Genomic DNA, 15,179 nt, shown 5'->3' on the forward strand with positions numbered 1-15,179 from the left:
TTTATTTTTTTTTTCGAACTAAAGTAATACATTTAATAATGTTTTTTTAGTACCAGTGTTTTAGTACTAATTTTTAAGTACAAATTTTTTATGCTTAAACTAAACACAACATAGCACTAATATTAAAAACAATGTTCAACCATAAATAGCCAATGAATAGGTGCAAACTTTGTTAGTACCAAAAATAAATATAGTATTGTACTAATATTAAAAAAATGTTCAACTATAAATAGGCGTATATGAACCTTAAATATTTTCGTACTAAGCCAAATTTTTTAAACTATATTAATTTTTTTTCTTCATCTAGACTAAAATTTATAGAAATAAAAACAGCAAAAACTTCCATTTATTTCATATTTATATTTATTCTAGTACTTATATTAATTATTATATTAAATTACTTTCCAGCACTCTTTTGATCTGTTTGTGGAACTTTTAGTACTTTAAATAAATGTATGTAAAATAAATACACATTTTTAGTACTACAGTTTTAGTGCTAAATTTTTAGTACTATAGTATGACATTTAGTAATTTTAATTTATTATATTTGAAATACAGTATTTAATTTATTAATTCAAACTTAGTACTAAATTTTTATTACTAATTTTATGGAAATGTACTAAAAAATAAAAACTCAAATAAAACATCAACCACCACTAAAAAAAGATGACAATTCAAAAGAGGAAAAAGCGAAAACATTGGCAAATTACTTCGAAAAAGTTCTATCAAATGACGAAGAAAAGAAAATCAACAACCAAAACAACTTCCACTATGATTTTACAAAAATAAAAAGGACGAATACACACAGCTATTATAGCTTGCATCAAAAAAGGAATAAAACATAAAAAAGCTCCCGGATATGACATGATAACAGGAAAAGCATTAGCGGAGCTACCAACCAAGGCATATGTATACTTGCGAAACGTTTTTAATGCAATGTTTCGCTTACAATACTTTCCGAAGCTCTGGAAAGTGGCAGAGATTATTGCATTGCCAAAACCGGGTAAAGATCCAACTACCGTGTCATCATATAGACCAATAAGCTTATTACCGACAATATCTAAAATTGCTGAAAAATTACTGCATGATCGGATAAGCCAACTTCTAGACCAAAAACGTATAATACCGGATCATCAATTTGGATTTAGAAAAAAACATTCGACTATTCAACAGATCCATAGAATTACAAATAAAATCCAATCAGACCTTGAAAACAATCGATACTGTGCCGCAGTATTTTTGGACGTAGCTAAAGCGTTTGACAAAGTGTGGCATGAAGGCTTACTCCACAAAATAAAAATAATGCTACCTTTTGACTACTATCTCATCATAAAAAGCTATCTAACCGACCGAAGCTTCTACATTAAATATGACAATCAATGTTCAGATATTCATCAAATAACTGCTGGAGTTCCGCAAGGAAGCGTTCTTGGCCCTCTACTATATGTTTTATTCAACGCAGATATACCACCTCCTGACGAAACTAATTCTTCAATTGCTACGTTCGCAGGCGATACAATACTATTAGCATCAGACAAAAGCTTAATTATCGCTACTGAAAAACTGCAGCGATATACAAACGCAGTTAAGGAATGGTTTGATAACTGGTGCCTAAAAATAAATGAAGACAAAACCGTACAGGTTATATTTACTAACAAAACAAAATTTACCGCAGTTCCAATTAAAATAAATGATAAAGCAATTACAATAGAATCAACTACTAAATATCTGGGAATTCACTGGGACTCCAAACTAAATTGGAGTCACCACATAAAGCAAAAGGTCAAACAAATAAAAGAAAAACTTCGACAACTTCATTGGTTAGTCTGCTCCAAATCCAGACTCACTATACAGAACAAGCTGTTAGTGTACAAAACTATGATTAAACCAATCTGGCTATATGGATTACAGGTGTGGGGAACGGTTAAAAAAACTCATATAGAAAAAATCCAACGACAACAATCAAAGATTCTTCGAATTTTGACCATGTCTGACAGGTACACGAAAAATGATGACATCCACAGGACTTTTAATATAGCAAGAGTTGACGAAGAAATCAAAAAGATAACAACAAGGCACTTTGAAAAAATACATACACACAGTAATGCAGAAATCAACAAACTTCTTGAAAGGGAAAGAAACGGGAAAAGGCGTTTAAAGAGAACCCGACCAAGCGACCTAGTATGATAAATGCTAAAAAACCATAAATATGTAAAAAAAAAAAATTATTAAAAATAGTTGTAAAATGTAATCATGTAAAGTGAAACTTGTATTGTATTATTGTATATTATTTAATTGGTATTATTTTGTTTATTTTAATTTTATGGCTTTTTGACACTGGCCATTAAGCGATGTATATAAATCCTGCCCAAATTGTTAAACAACATACTTAATGTTAAAGGACAGATGTATAAAATAAATGGGGAATAAAAACAAAAAAAAAAAATTTTAGTACCATAGTACTAAAATTAAATATAGTATGTTTAATGTTTACTTTGTACTAAACCAAATTTTTTAAATTTATATTTATCTTAAGATAAAAGATTTTTTTTAATTTTCTCAGAAAAATATGTGTATGTATATGGATTGCTAGTAAATTGAAAACGCAAAAGTAATTTCCTTTACTCATTTTGGTCAAATAATTTAGTAGGTACATTTTCGCACTTATTTCAACACTTTAAACAAATATTATAATTATGCCTAAAAATTAATGATTTTTAAAAATACTTTATTTCAAAGGTAAAGCAGTTCTGAGATACCAAATACATTTGGCCAAAAAGTTGAGAAAAATTTTGTTTAATTAAAGCACCAGCCAAAACTCAGTAATCTGCCAAGACGTAGGCGTATAATTAATTTTGGATTTCCAACTTATTCGCCAAGCGGCGCATTCCATAACAAAATCGACTTAATTTACATATTTTCAATGGACCTAAGCATGAGAGCTGCTTTGAATAAGGCACAGCTGTTCGGCTCCCCTGACTGCGTGCACTGCAGATTACTTTTTCCACTAGATGTCAAATTTTAATTAAAAAAAAGACTTATATTTTATTATTTAACAAATATCTGAACTCGGTTCTTCAAAATTGGCATTTTCTGCCTGCAATATTTGAAGTTTTTTGCCCAAAAGTTTTTTAATCTCTTCTACGCCTTCAGTAAATTGAAGCTGAGTTCCAAAGCGCGGAATCTCGAAAGTTCCTAATTTCTAGCCAAATAATTCAAAACTGATGTATGCTGGTATACATATATATATATATATATACATATGTATGCCCACATGTTTGTGCTTTCTACTTAGAAAATGTAAATGTTCTGAAATATATTTGGATTAACTGTACATTTTGCACGCACGTAAATATTTGCGTGCTTGACTTGTATTCCCATAAACAGAAGCAAGTGCATTGAACACTAACATATGTAAGCGCGACTATACAATAAAGACTTATATGTACTTCTACTTATACAGTAGTGGTCATAAAAAAAATTCACCTAAAACACTTTCAACATTCATTGATTTATTTTTTTGCTGGCATTCAAGTGTGATGGACTCATTTTCTGCAAAAATATTCCTTCTTACGATTTTTCTTCACATTCTTCTTCCTGATAGGCGCAATAACCGCTTAAGCGAGTTTGGCCGAGTTTAACAAAGCGCGTCAGTCTTTTCTTTCTCGTGCTAATCGGCGCCAGTTGGCCAAGTCCTTCTCCAGTTGATCTTTCCAACACAGAGCACAACTTACTCTTTTCTCTGCTACCACCAGCTGGTGCCATATCGAATACTTTTAGAGCCAGAGCGTTGTCTTCGCTGCATAGACGACCCATTTTATCCTTTTTTCTAGTAAATATTCACCCATATTCTTTATTTATACCAAATCGGACCATGAAACGTAATTTTTGTTCTTTGATTATTCGACCGGAGTGCCAGCTGGTAAATAAAATGAGCCTTCCCAAACATGCTGACAACAACAAAACTACGAAATACCCGACATGCGCTACTCTGTCGGTAAAGCAAATTATAAGGTGGCTATATACGACAAAGTAGTCACAGAAAATAACAACAAAATTAAAAAATCAGCAAATTTAGAAAGTTGTTAGAATCCTTTCGTAGGTTGAACTGAAAAACGTATACAAAAACATTTTTAATTTAATACAATATTTTTAATCTTCATTATTTTTAATTTTTTTCCACATGATCACTATTCATTTCAAGACACTCTTTAATCTATATATCCATTGCTGAAAATAGTCCTCAAAATTATATTTTTGTAGCTTTAAGTTCTAAATGCGGTTAAATTATCGTGGCATTGCTACCGAAGACATTTCTCCTAAAATTTTTCCTAATTTTTGCAACAGAAATCATTCGTTTCTAGATACAGTAGATAGGGCAATGGATAAATTTCTTCGATGCCAGAAAACGAAATAAAGTTACTTTTCATTTGAGTAGTGGAAACCTCCGCTTCAGTGGCTCAATTCTTCTGCTCTTTTCTATTTTCCAACAAGTTTTGAAACACTTTTGGTAAGCAAGTTTCAGAATATCATTTTTCAATTGCTGTGTGAAAAGTATCTAGGGACGACACAGCTACGATTCTTCCTCTCGTCAAGTGAACCGAGATCATCCTTTCAGTTGTTGACTTTTGTTGACTGACTCTAATAGGTGGGCTTTGCACTTGTGGTTCTCATACCATTGACTGCTTTTTAGTCATCATCATTATCATTAGAGAGCTTGGGATGAGCTTTATCTTCATCAACTAGTCGTCCTCAACTTACACGACTCCAGCCAGCAGACCACCAGTTCTCTATTTTCAGTTTCTTTATGTCTTCGATGACATCGTCGAGCTAGCGTTTCCTAGATCTTCCCTCACATCTGGCGATCTGTTTGATAACATTTAACAATATTTATACTTAAAACTAAGATACTCTACGAGACATGCATGGAAACCTCCTAGTGGTCCAACCATTAAACCAACCTCAATTTTTGCTTTTTAGAATAAGATCTGTTCTTGAGATCTTTGAGATCTATTGTTGATTTCCTCTTCAATCTGTTAAAGGAAATGAGATTGGAATTTGAGATCACGATGAATTCGGGCATTTGTGATCATTCTGAAAGAGTTCCGTCACATTACTTTGAGGTGTGATTGTGTTTTTGAGTTTAATGCGCGGGCAAGTATTTCGATTGAGTCTAAATATAACTTGAACAGATTTTGTCTCAATTGATTTTACTGTCCAGTCTTTGAGCCATTGAGTTAGTTAAACAAATCCTTTTTGGAGTTTGAGAGAAGCCACATCAGTGGGGTAGTCAGCGGTGTCATCGGCGAAAGTTTCGACGATAGTTTCCTCAGTGATTGGTAAATCGGGTGTGTAGAGCAACTATAGGATTGGGCTCATTATACTGTTCTAGGGTACATCAGCTAAACTTTTCCAGAGCTGAGATTGTTCTTCTTTTCTAGGACTTGATAAAGATATAATAATTTGTGGGTAGGTTAGGCTAGGTTTGGCAGCCGCATCACACATAGAGACAGCGATGCCACTTAGGCCACGAAATGGGTCCGTTGTGAGCCGCAGCCTGCTGGGCCCCTTCCAGATTGATTTACAGAACTGGTTAGTGTGCCCTTAAAAAGAAGCTTACAAGTTTCGAGAGGTGCTCCCATAAAATTACTTATATTTGGCAAACAGGTACCTTCTCTTGCAAGTTGGTCAGAAGTAGTTCCCTGGTATATCAGATATCTGTTGATAATATTCTGTTTAACTTTAACAATTTTAAGTATTCACTGATAAAAAGCTCTTCGCAATATAACGCTGATCCTACACTGGTGACCATTTTAGAACCGTCCATGTAGATCTTAACGGGCGTGTTGGGTGGTGGATCTTCTTCAAGCCATTCCAGTCTAGAAGAGATTTTTACGAGTATTAAGAAATTCCTTTCGAAGCAGAGAATAGATTGGTGATAAGCACAAACACTGGGTATATTCATATAGGAGTCTAAGATGCTTGAATGTCCATGTGTGACAGTCTTCCGTTGTTAGCTTGCTCTGAGCCTTAAAGGGGAACAGGCCGCTGAGTATTTGCAGAACAGATTTAGGGATGGCAGATGTAATATGAGTAGTTGTGGGTTGGGCAGCCTTTATTTTACAAAGTAAACCGTCAGCCAGACACGGTTGAAGGAAGGTTTGATATAAGTCGAGAAATGCGGGGGTGCAATCCTTCTTCTGTTCAAAAGCTTTTTGTGAACATTATTTACTAGTTTTTCGGTCTTTAATTATGGGCATCATTCTTTTGAGAAATAGTGACTCCAAAACTTGTGAAGAGATAGGCAACATCAAGCTGATGGGGCAATAAGACGCCACCGGTGCTTTTTTTGGGAGTAAAGATCATTTTTATTTGTGCAACCTTCCATTGGGGAGCAACAAAACCAGTTAATATTGAGGCATTGTACTCGTAAATATGCAAGAGGAAACATATTCTATCTTCTGGCAGTTGCTTGAGTGCTTCTCCAGGCAATTTTTTTTTATCTTGGCAACTGTGCAAATTTCTTTGACCGCCACTGTATACACAAGCGTACGAGTATGTACATATGTAGAGCGTTGCATGCTGAGTCGGTTTATCAGCTAGCCAGCTCGTTAGAAACGTACTTTCTTGCAGTCGTACTTGTTGTGTGACGAGTGCAAGTAATACATAAATATGTTCATGTATGCGCGTATGTGTCGTCATTCACAGCATTGCATTTTCTTAAGTGCTTTTGTGCTATTTAAATAAATTGCTTTCGTATATTTATTTATATAAATTACTTGGTGCTCATATCACTTAGATTGACAAGCAAATATTTACACAATGCAATGTAATGCACATACAAGTAAACAAATCTACGCGTACGTATATACCTATGAATACTCAATGTATGTATGTATGCATTTTTACATACAATAATTCAACAAATAATCCAGTTTTTGCTTGGAAAATGATATGAGAGTTATGAAGGTATGAATACATACTCGTAGGTGGGTAGGTAAAGGTGCAGTGCATATATGAGATATTGGAAAGTTGTGTGAGTGCATGAATACATGAAATATTTAGAATTTTTGTTTATATGTAAAAATTGTATTATATTTCGCTTTTATGACTTTCCTGAACTGAATTTGCTTCTATCGATTTCTACAAACTTTCTACGCATATTTTCACCACTGGTGTCCACTTCAGATTCACTTCATATCTGAGGCGAAAAATAATCGATTGAATTAAAAATGTTATATAAATTCTTTTGGTAATTTAACAAAATTCAAATCACTTAACGAAAATTAAATGAAATTCTTAACAGAAAGAGATTAAACTCAAGACCGTTAAAGTGGCAATGAAAGTAAAACTGCTTTAGAGATAACCCAGGCAAATTTGTGCAAATGTGCATAGCAACCGCTTTTTAATTACTAGGCGCGAAAATTGTGTAAAATTTATGTACGACTATGTATGTATGTACATCCACATATTTAACTCTTGGCTGGCAGCCTTGCTTGTCAAGCTCTGATCTTTCTCGATTTTGTTATGCTACAACGCCAAGCAAAGCCTGGTTAATGTGCGCAATTTGTAATTAAAATGCTATAAACATTTTATGTACATCTGTAAGTGCAGTAATAACCATTTTATCTATTTATCAGTAATTGGTTAAATAATTGTGATTACCAAAACCGCATTTAAGAAGTGTGTGAATGGCATTAATTGGAAATCGAGTTAATTTGTTTTGAAATCAGCAGTTAAGTACATTATTGCAGATGGAAATAAAAAATAATAAATAATAAAAATAAATATTTTCTTGTGTTTTTTTACTTCTCCCAACACAGTGAAAGCTATGCTTTATGTTTTTTGTTTAGCTTTCTGCAAAATTCTGTCAAAAATGTTTTTTATAAAGTTTAATGCAATTCTTATGTTAATTTTTTTTTAAAGTAAAGCGCTATTTTCTAATAGTTAAAGCTCCTTCGAAACAGTGAAAGCTCCCGTACCTGGATGAAAATATGTCAGAACATGATCAAAACATATTTCTTGCTATTCGTCTGAAAAAGTTCGTTAATAAGTACTCTTCATAAATGGTGACAGCTCATTTAGAGTAGTGGAAGCTCTAACGCTTATTGAATGAAAGTCATAACAATGCAAGAACACATACCTTGCACATTTTTATAATAAAAGTTTAATAATAAGCATTTTTCATAAATAGTAAAAGCTCTTCTAAAAGAGTGAAGGCTCTTCTAAAACAGTGAAAGCTCTAATACTTATTGAAAGAAACCCCTAATAAGAACTAAAACGATTTTTTTGAATTATTCTTATACAAGTTCATTAATAAGTGCTCTTCATATATGATGAAAGCTCTTCTAAAGTAGTGAAAGTGTCTTTATTTATAAACGAGTATATCCCAACAAGATCTCAAAAAATATCTTGAAATTTTTGTAATAAAAGCTTATTCAGAAGCATTCTTCGTGAATATTGAAAGCTCTTACAAAATAGTGGAAGCTTTATTACTTTATTGAAAGTAAGTCAGAACAAGACCTAAAAAGATTTCTTGCAGCTCCTGTAATAGAATGTCATTAAAAAGCGGTCTAATTAAATATTGAGGGCTCTTATAAAGCAATTTCTTTATTTAGAAGAAAACATGTCCCAATAATTTTTTTGAGAAAAGTTAATTTTCTGATAAAAGTTCATATAAGCACTCTTCATAAATAGTGAAAGCTCTTTCAAGGTGGTGAAAGCTCTAATACTTATACAAATTAAGTCATAACAAAGCCAGAAACATTTCTTGTAATTCTTATAAAAAAAGTCCCTTAAAAAGCGGCCCTCCTGAATAGTGAAGGTCCTTCCAAAGCAGTGAAAGGAAGTCATAACAAGATCTCAAATCATGTATTGCGAATTCTTCTGATAAAATTTCATTGATAATCTCTTTAAATAAATAGCGAAAGCACTTCTAAAGTAGTGAAAGCTCCTTTATTTAGAAGGAAGCATATCGTAACCAGATCTCAAAATATTTCTTGCAATTTCATTTAAACATTCGTCATAGATAGTGAAAGCACTTTCAAGTGGTAAAAGCTCTAATACTAATTGAAAACAAGTCATAACAAGGCGAGAAAATATTTCTAGCAATTCTTATAAAAAATGCCTTATAAAGTGATATTTTTGAATAGTGAATGCCCTTATACTTAAACGAAATCATGCCATAACAGGATCGCAGATTTTTTTTTGCAATCATCATAATAAAAATTAGTTAAAAATAGCTTTTCCTGAATAACGAAAGCTCTACTACATATTAAAAGTAATTCATAATGAGACTAGTAAAGATTTCTAGGAATTCTTTTAATAGAATTTCCTTAAAAATAACTCTTCTTAAATAGTCGCTTCTAGTGTAGATCCTCTACTTACATGAAAACATGTTAGAACATTATTAGGAAGCATTTCTTGTATATCCTTCTGATAAAAGTTCCTTAATAAGAACTCTTTCTAGTGAAAGCCCTTCTAAAGTAGTGAAAGCTCTTCAACTTGAATGAAAACATATGACAACAAGATTTGAAAAAATTTCTTGCCATTCTTATTAACAAAGTTCCTTTAAAATCGCCCTTCCTGCATTGTAAAAGCCATTATCATGTAATGAAAGCTTTAAGACTTGAAACTAAGTCGTAGCAAAGCCTGAAAAGAACAATAATGAGCTAACAAATATCAAGAAGTTATTTATGAAAGAAGAAAATTTTTTTATCAAAGTACCTGAAAATTGTTTAAAGGAACAAACATGAACATGAAAACAATACGAACTTAGAATACATTCTTATCAGGAGAGTTTTTTCTTTAAGTAGCTGGAATTTTTTAAAATATCACTCTTGAAAAAATTTAATTAAAATTTAAAGTATTTTTAAAGCAGTGAGAGCTCGTTTCAGTGGCGAAATACATTGCTATAGATTCTTGAATAAATGAGTAAACTTTGAATTAGTATTTTATAGGAACACGCCTGAAAAATTTTTCTAAAACCTTCTTTACACAACATTAAGTTGATAGTTTATATTTCATGCTATTTTGCATACACTTATAAGTACGCATTAATGGCAAAAATTATGTTAATAATACTTTAACGTTTTTACCTTCTCGAAAGCCTTCGACCATCGCCGCATTAAACAAGTTCATGCTTACAGATGAAGACCTCCAATCACTCCCTCAGAAGGAGCTGGTACAATTTATAAGCATACTTAACAGTCAATAGACAGCATAGGGTGCACAATAGATCAATATGGTCGCAGTGCTAAAGGGACATACCTTAACCCTTTACAACCATTAACCATTAACCATCCCCGCAAGTAGCTCTTTCAAGCTCTCTGTTATCTGGCACATGAACTATGATTTCTTACCCAGAAACTAGAAGATTCGTAAACCTACTTTTCATTTAATGTCCGTCATTAGCATTGATTATAAAGTATTTTGATTCTCACTATCAATGATTACCTCTCTCGCTTTCGCCGCTCTCCTCTTAACTCATGCTGTGCTGGCATATAAACGCGCTTGGCACGTAGCTCACTTCAGTTTACCCTTGTATTTAATACAATCGACTACCCTCCAACACTGCCAAAGCAAGTCACACTTGATCGTGCCGCTACCTGCCTGTCATGGCATACTTTCGTTCCACCTACACCTTTAGCATCACAGGCACTACTCGTACTTTCCATCACCGTTGGTTTATGGGTGGTCGCATTTACGAATGTGATGCCTGCAGTAATTCATGTGATATGCGCGCTGCCTACTCACAACACTGGCAGCCAGTAGCTGCTTGCGCGCACGGCACGAGTAACAGCAATCGAACGCTCTGCAGCGCGGAGCAACGCGAGCAGTTGCAAACAATTGCCACGCGGCATGTGGATACATTTATGCTTTGCAATGAGCAGGGTAATGCAGCACATCCCAAGGAGTTTCTGATCGACGCCGGCGTTAATGCTGTACCACAGCTGCTGCGTTTGCTCTTTCATGGTGCCGCGCGCCTACGCCTACGCTTGAGTTTCTACACGCGTCCCTACAACGGCGCCGATCTGTTATTCAACAGCAGCGAACTGGTTATACAGCATCATCTGGACATTGCCGAATGCGTGGACATGCTATTTCTTATGCTACTGGAGAAAATAGAGGCGTATATGTATGCGCGCTGCCCGGCGCATGCTGAAGAGTATTGTGTGAAGCGCATACGGTTGCATGTACAACGCGAGACGTATACGGAAGGCGAAAAGACGTCAATGGTGAACGCTGTTCTTCCGCTGCAGTATGGCGTAAAGTATGCAGCTTCAGTGCCTGCACAAGTAATCAGTGATAAAACAATAGCGGCTGCAACTCTGTACTGCTTTCGGACTTGCGCGCGTACTCACGAGATTTATGCGGTGCCATATCAGCTGGGCAAGTGTCGGAGCGGCGCTGAGAACGATAGACAGCCTTGGGATACTGTTGGCCGTGACGCTCAGTTTATTATGCTGCAGAATATAGATGGCCAACTACAGCAGCTCTTTGAGATCACGAACTTGCAACGCTTCCTACGCACCGATACGGGTGTATGCGTACACACGTGCACACAGTGCCATCAGAATTTTACGCATCGCACCAAGTTGCTAATACACAAATCACTAGATTGCGGGCGTGGTTTCGAGGTGCTAAGATTGGCCAGCAATTATTCGGAAATTTACAAGAATTGCCTACCAATGCGCTGCGACAATTACAAGTGGCCCCTCTTTGGCATCATAGAGGAGTGATGTAATCGTGGCGATACCAGCTGAAGAGAAGATTCTTGCTTAAAATTCGAAGTTTTGATAATTAAGAAAAAAAAGATGCATGAAACATAAAAGTGAGAAAAACCTTTTTTCCCTTTTTGACTCCGCTCGGGATTCAGTATAGCAGAAGTTTTTATGAGCAAAACTGTATATATATTGCGTAAAATGGATATAATTTTATATTAAGTTTCCTCGTTTTTAAAGCTAATCGAAACCTGTTGAAAAAGTTATAAAAATAAAAGCTTATTTTCTGACGCAAAGGCTTTCTTAAGTTTATTTTACTTTCGAGAACACTGTAGTAGATTTTTCTTACGAATAAAGTTGTACAAAATTTACATAAAATCAAAACAAAAGATTCAATTTTCTCATGTTCCAAATTATTCTTAAACTGACTTTTGTAGTGAAAGCTCTTACACACCTTGCTTTCTTAAGTCTAATACCATTTTACTAATGAATTTTAACCGCATTTGTAAGGCGTAAATTCATTCTACAGATAATGCAGCGCAAATAGGAGGGAAGAACAGGCATAGTAATATTCCACTATTTCCCTTCCAAAATATGTAAAAGCTTAGCACATAAAAATTCTTTAACACTTTAAAGTTTCTTTTGTAAAAATGCTAAATATTTTGCATATTCCGCTGATCTTAATATTTCGTGGATGAATTTTCGTGAAAGCAAAATACAAAAAAAATTAACGTGAAAGAACTACACCTTTTCAAAAATCTTCTCATGTACGCGAAAGAACTTCAAAGCTTTCGAGCAAGACGCCACAGAACTGCGGAGCTTTATAAACAAAAATATAGCCATATCCAAGCTCCCTCTGTATATATGTACTTCTATATATATACATATATATAATTGGCGCGTACTCCCTTCTTGGGTGTTTGGCCAAGCTCCTCCTCCTATTTCTGGCATGCGTCTTGATGTTGTTCCACAAATGGAGAGATCTACAGTTTCAAGCCGACTCCGAACGTCGGATGATTTTTTATGAGGAGCTTTTTTATGGCAGAAATACAGTCGGAGGTTTGCCATTGCCTACCGAGGGGCGACCGCTATTAGAAAAAACGTTTTCTTTATTTTAGTCTTTCACCGGAATTCGAACCTACGTTCTCTCTGAATTCCGAATGGTTGTCACGCACCAACGTATTTGGCTAAGGCGGCCCTGCTATTTACATATTTCCAAAACTCGAAACATTCTTTTCGCTCTAAGCTTTACAATTTTGTGTATAGAAAAAGCTTGCTGAGAATAAAGAAATTTTTAAAAGAGTTTCATGGTTTCTTTCAAAAGTCAAATTAATTTCGTGGTTTTAATCTTTAACGAAGTGCCTTTAAGAAATAAAAATAGTATTAAGTGGAGGTAAAAAATATAGGGAAAACCTCTTAAAGCTTCTACCAACGCGATTATACTAATTACAGAGCTTTCATCCAACTATTTTATTTTTAAGTATTTGGTTTGCTGATATCTGTGATTGCATTTCCAAATTGATATTAAAAATCCTGAAAATGGTACAAATGCTTTTGATGGAAACTTAAATCATTTTCACTAATTTGCCATCTCCATTCCGCCCATTTGTCACTCTCAATTGCTTTACTCTTATCATTTATGAATTTCCGCCAATTTAAGTGCCAATTAAATTCAAATTTAATCATTTCGACACGAAATCCTTTCCACATTCAACTCGCCACAGATTATATGCGGTCGTGGCGATACGCTTTTGTTGTTTTTAACGGCCGCAACGCTAATTGGTTGGCATAAGTGACACCTGTCAGTTGTACTCACCACCTTACCTGTTACTTGTTCACCCTCACCATCCTCTCTGTCCTTTGCATGGAACTTCAACTAGCCTTTAGCCGTTCAAACACTTTTCATTGAAAAGATTTTGGCATAGGTTTTCCTTCGCTGTGAAATTCATCGGCAACCTTTCAGCCGTTGCTTGGTTGTACTTTATTACGTAAGTAATTAGTAATTGATAGAATTATCAAGCGTAATTAGCCACTTAGGTGTGTATGTGTCTGAGTGAGCTCCAACGCAACAGGTGTGCCGTGGAAAGGATATAATTATAAATTCATTTGGGCTAAATTTATGCAAATGCGGCAACGATAGTGGTACGTTGAAAAAGCGTTAAAGGACTAAGCGATGGCATAGGAAACGGATGATAGCTCAATCTAGGCACTTAATTGATTTACCAGCGGATTTTATCTTGGCACTGTTGTGCCCAGTCAAAGTTTAGTTGAAAAGGCTGAAAGTTTTTCTGAAAAAAGTAACTTAACTGGACGGATAAGAAGAATATTCTAAAGCGTTGGATGTGTTGTATTTATAACATTTGACTCTTCATAAATTTTAAAATTACTTCTGGATTATTAAAAAAAAATTCCGGTCAAAAGCGCATCAGTATAAAGCTTTCCTATTTTTGGGGCAAAAGTTTAGTGAAAGTTTCTTTTTCAAAATTATTTTGAGCTTTTTCATTTGGTTTCTGCTGTAGTGTAAGAAGTGAGTTTTTTTTTTTATTTTATTCTAGCGCAGTGAACGTTACTTTGAAAGTTTTTCCCAACCATTTCGCGAAATAAAATCTATGACGAGTAAATAGTAGCATAGCTAGTAGTTATACGAAGTCCGCTCAAGCTTTTTTGAGCGATTTGTATATAAGGCGTTTTTCAATAGGTGCGCTTCAACTTTTTTCCGATAGGGAGGGCGAACGACGCAATATTTTTTATTTTGCGCTTGTCATTTGTAAACTTCATTAGTATACATTTCATCATGGAACGCTACACACTTGAGCAACGATTGCAAATCGTGCCAATTTTTTATGAAAATAATCGTGCAAATTTTTTATGAAAATTTATAAATTTTCCAAAAAATCATCTTCAGTGATGAAGCTCACTTTTGGCTCAATGGCTTTTTCAACAAGCAAAATATGCGTTACTGGGCAGAAAGCAATCCACACGTGATTCATGATTCACCGTTGCATCCCGAAAAAATCTCTGTTTGGTGCGGTTTACATGCCGGCGGCGTAATTGGCCCATATTTTTTCGTTGACGAGAACGATCGCCACGTTACTGTAAATGGAAATCGATACCGCGTCATGATAAACGATTATTTTTGGCCGCAATTTAATGGTATGGACTTAAACGACATGTGGTTTCAACAGGACGGGGCCACAAGCCACACAGCACATGCTACAATTGATTTGTTGAAGAGTAAGTTCGATGAGCGCATTATTTCCAGAAATGGACCGGTCGAATGGCCGCCGCGCTCGTGTGATTTGACGCCTCTAGACTATTTTCTTTGGGGTTATGTGAAGTCATTGGTCTACAGTAACAAGCCGGCGACGATTTGTGAGCTCAGAGCCAATATTGAACGCGAAATTGCCGGAATTTCGGCCGATTTATGCAAAAGAGTGGTCGAAAATTGGGTTCAAC

The 15,179-nt window shown here is 34.9% G+C and overlaps 1 protein-coding gene across 1 annotated transcript; it reads left to right on the forward strand.

Moving 5' to 3' along the window:
* Positions 1-10,552: 10,552 nt before the first annotated feature.
* Positions 10,553-12,072, forward strand: LOC128856731 (protein terminus). Its single transcript, XM_054092045.1, has one exon. It carries the CDS (start codon positions 10,617-10,619, stop codon positions 11,739-11,741), a length of 1,125 nt encoding a protein of 374 aa, XP_053948020.1. The 5' UTR covers positions 10,553-10,616; the 3' UTR covers positions 11,742-12,072.
* Positions 12,073-15,179: the final 3,107 nt, after the last annotated feature.

This window comes from Anastrepha ludens, chromosome 3 (assembly GCF_028408465.1).
Source record: "Anastrepha ludens isolate Willacy chromosome 3, idAnaLude1.1, whole genome shotgun sequence".
Lineage (NCBI taxonomy): Eukaryota > Metazoa > Arthropoda > Insecta > Diptera > Tephritidae > Anastrepha > Anastrepha ludens.

Excerpts from the sequence above, each read along its gene's own strand:
- LOC128856731 (XM_054092045.1), top strand. The coding sequence starts at position 10,617 with ATGGCATACTTTCGTTCCACCTACACCTTTAGCATCACAGGCACTACT.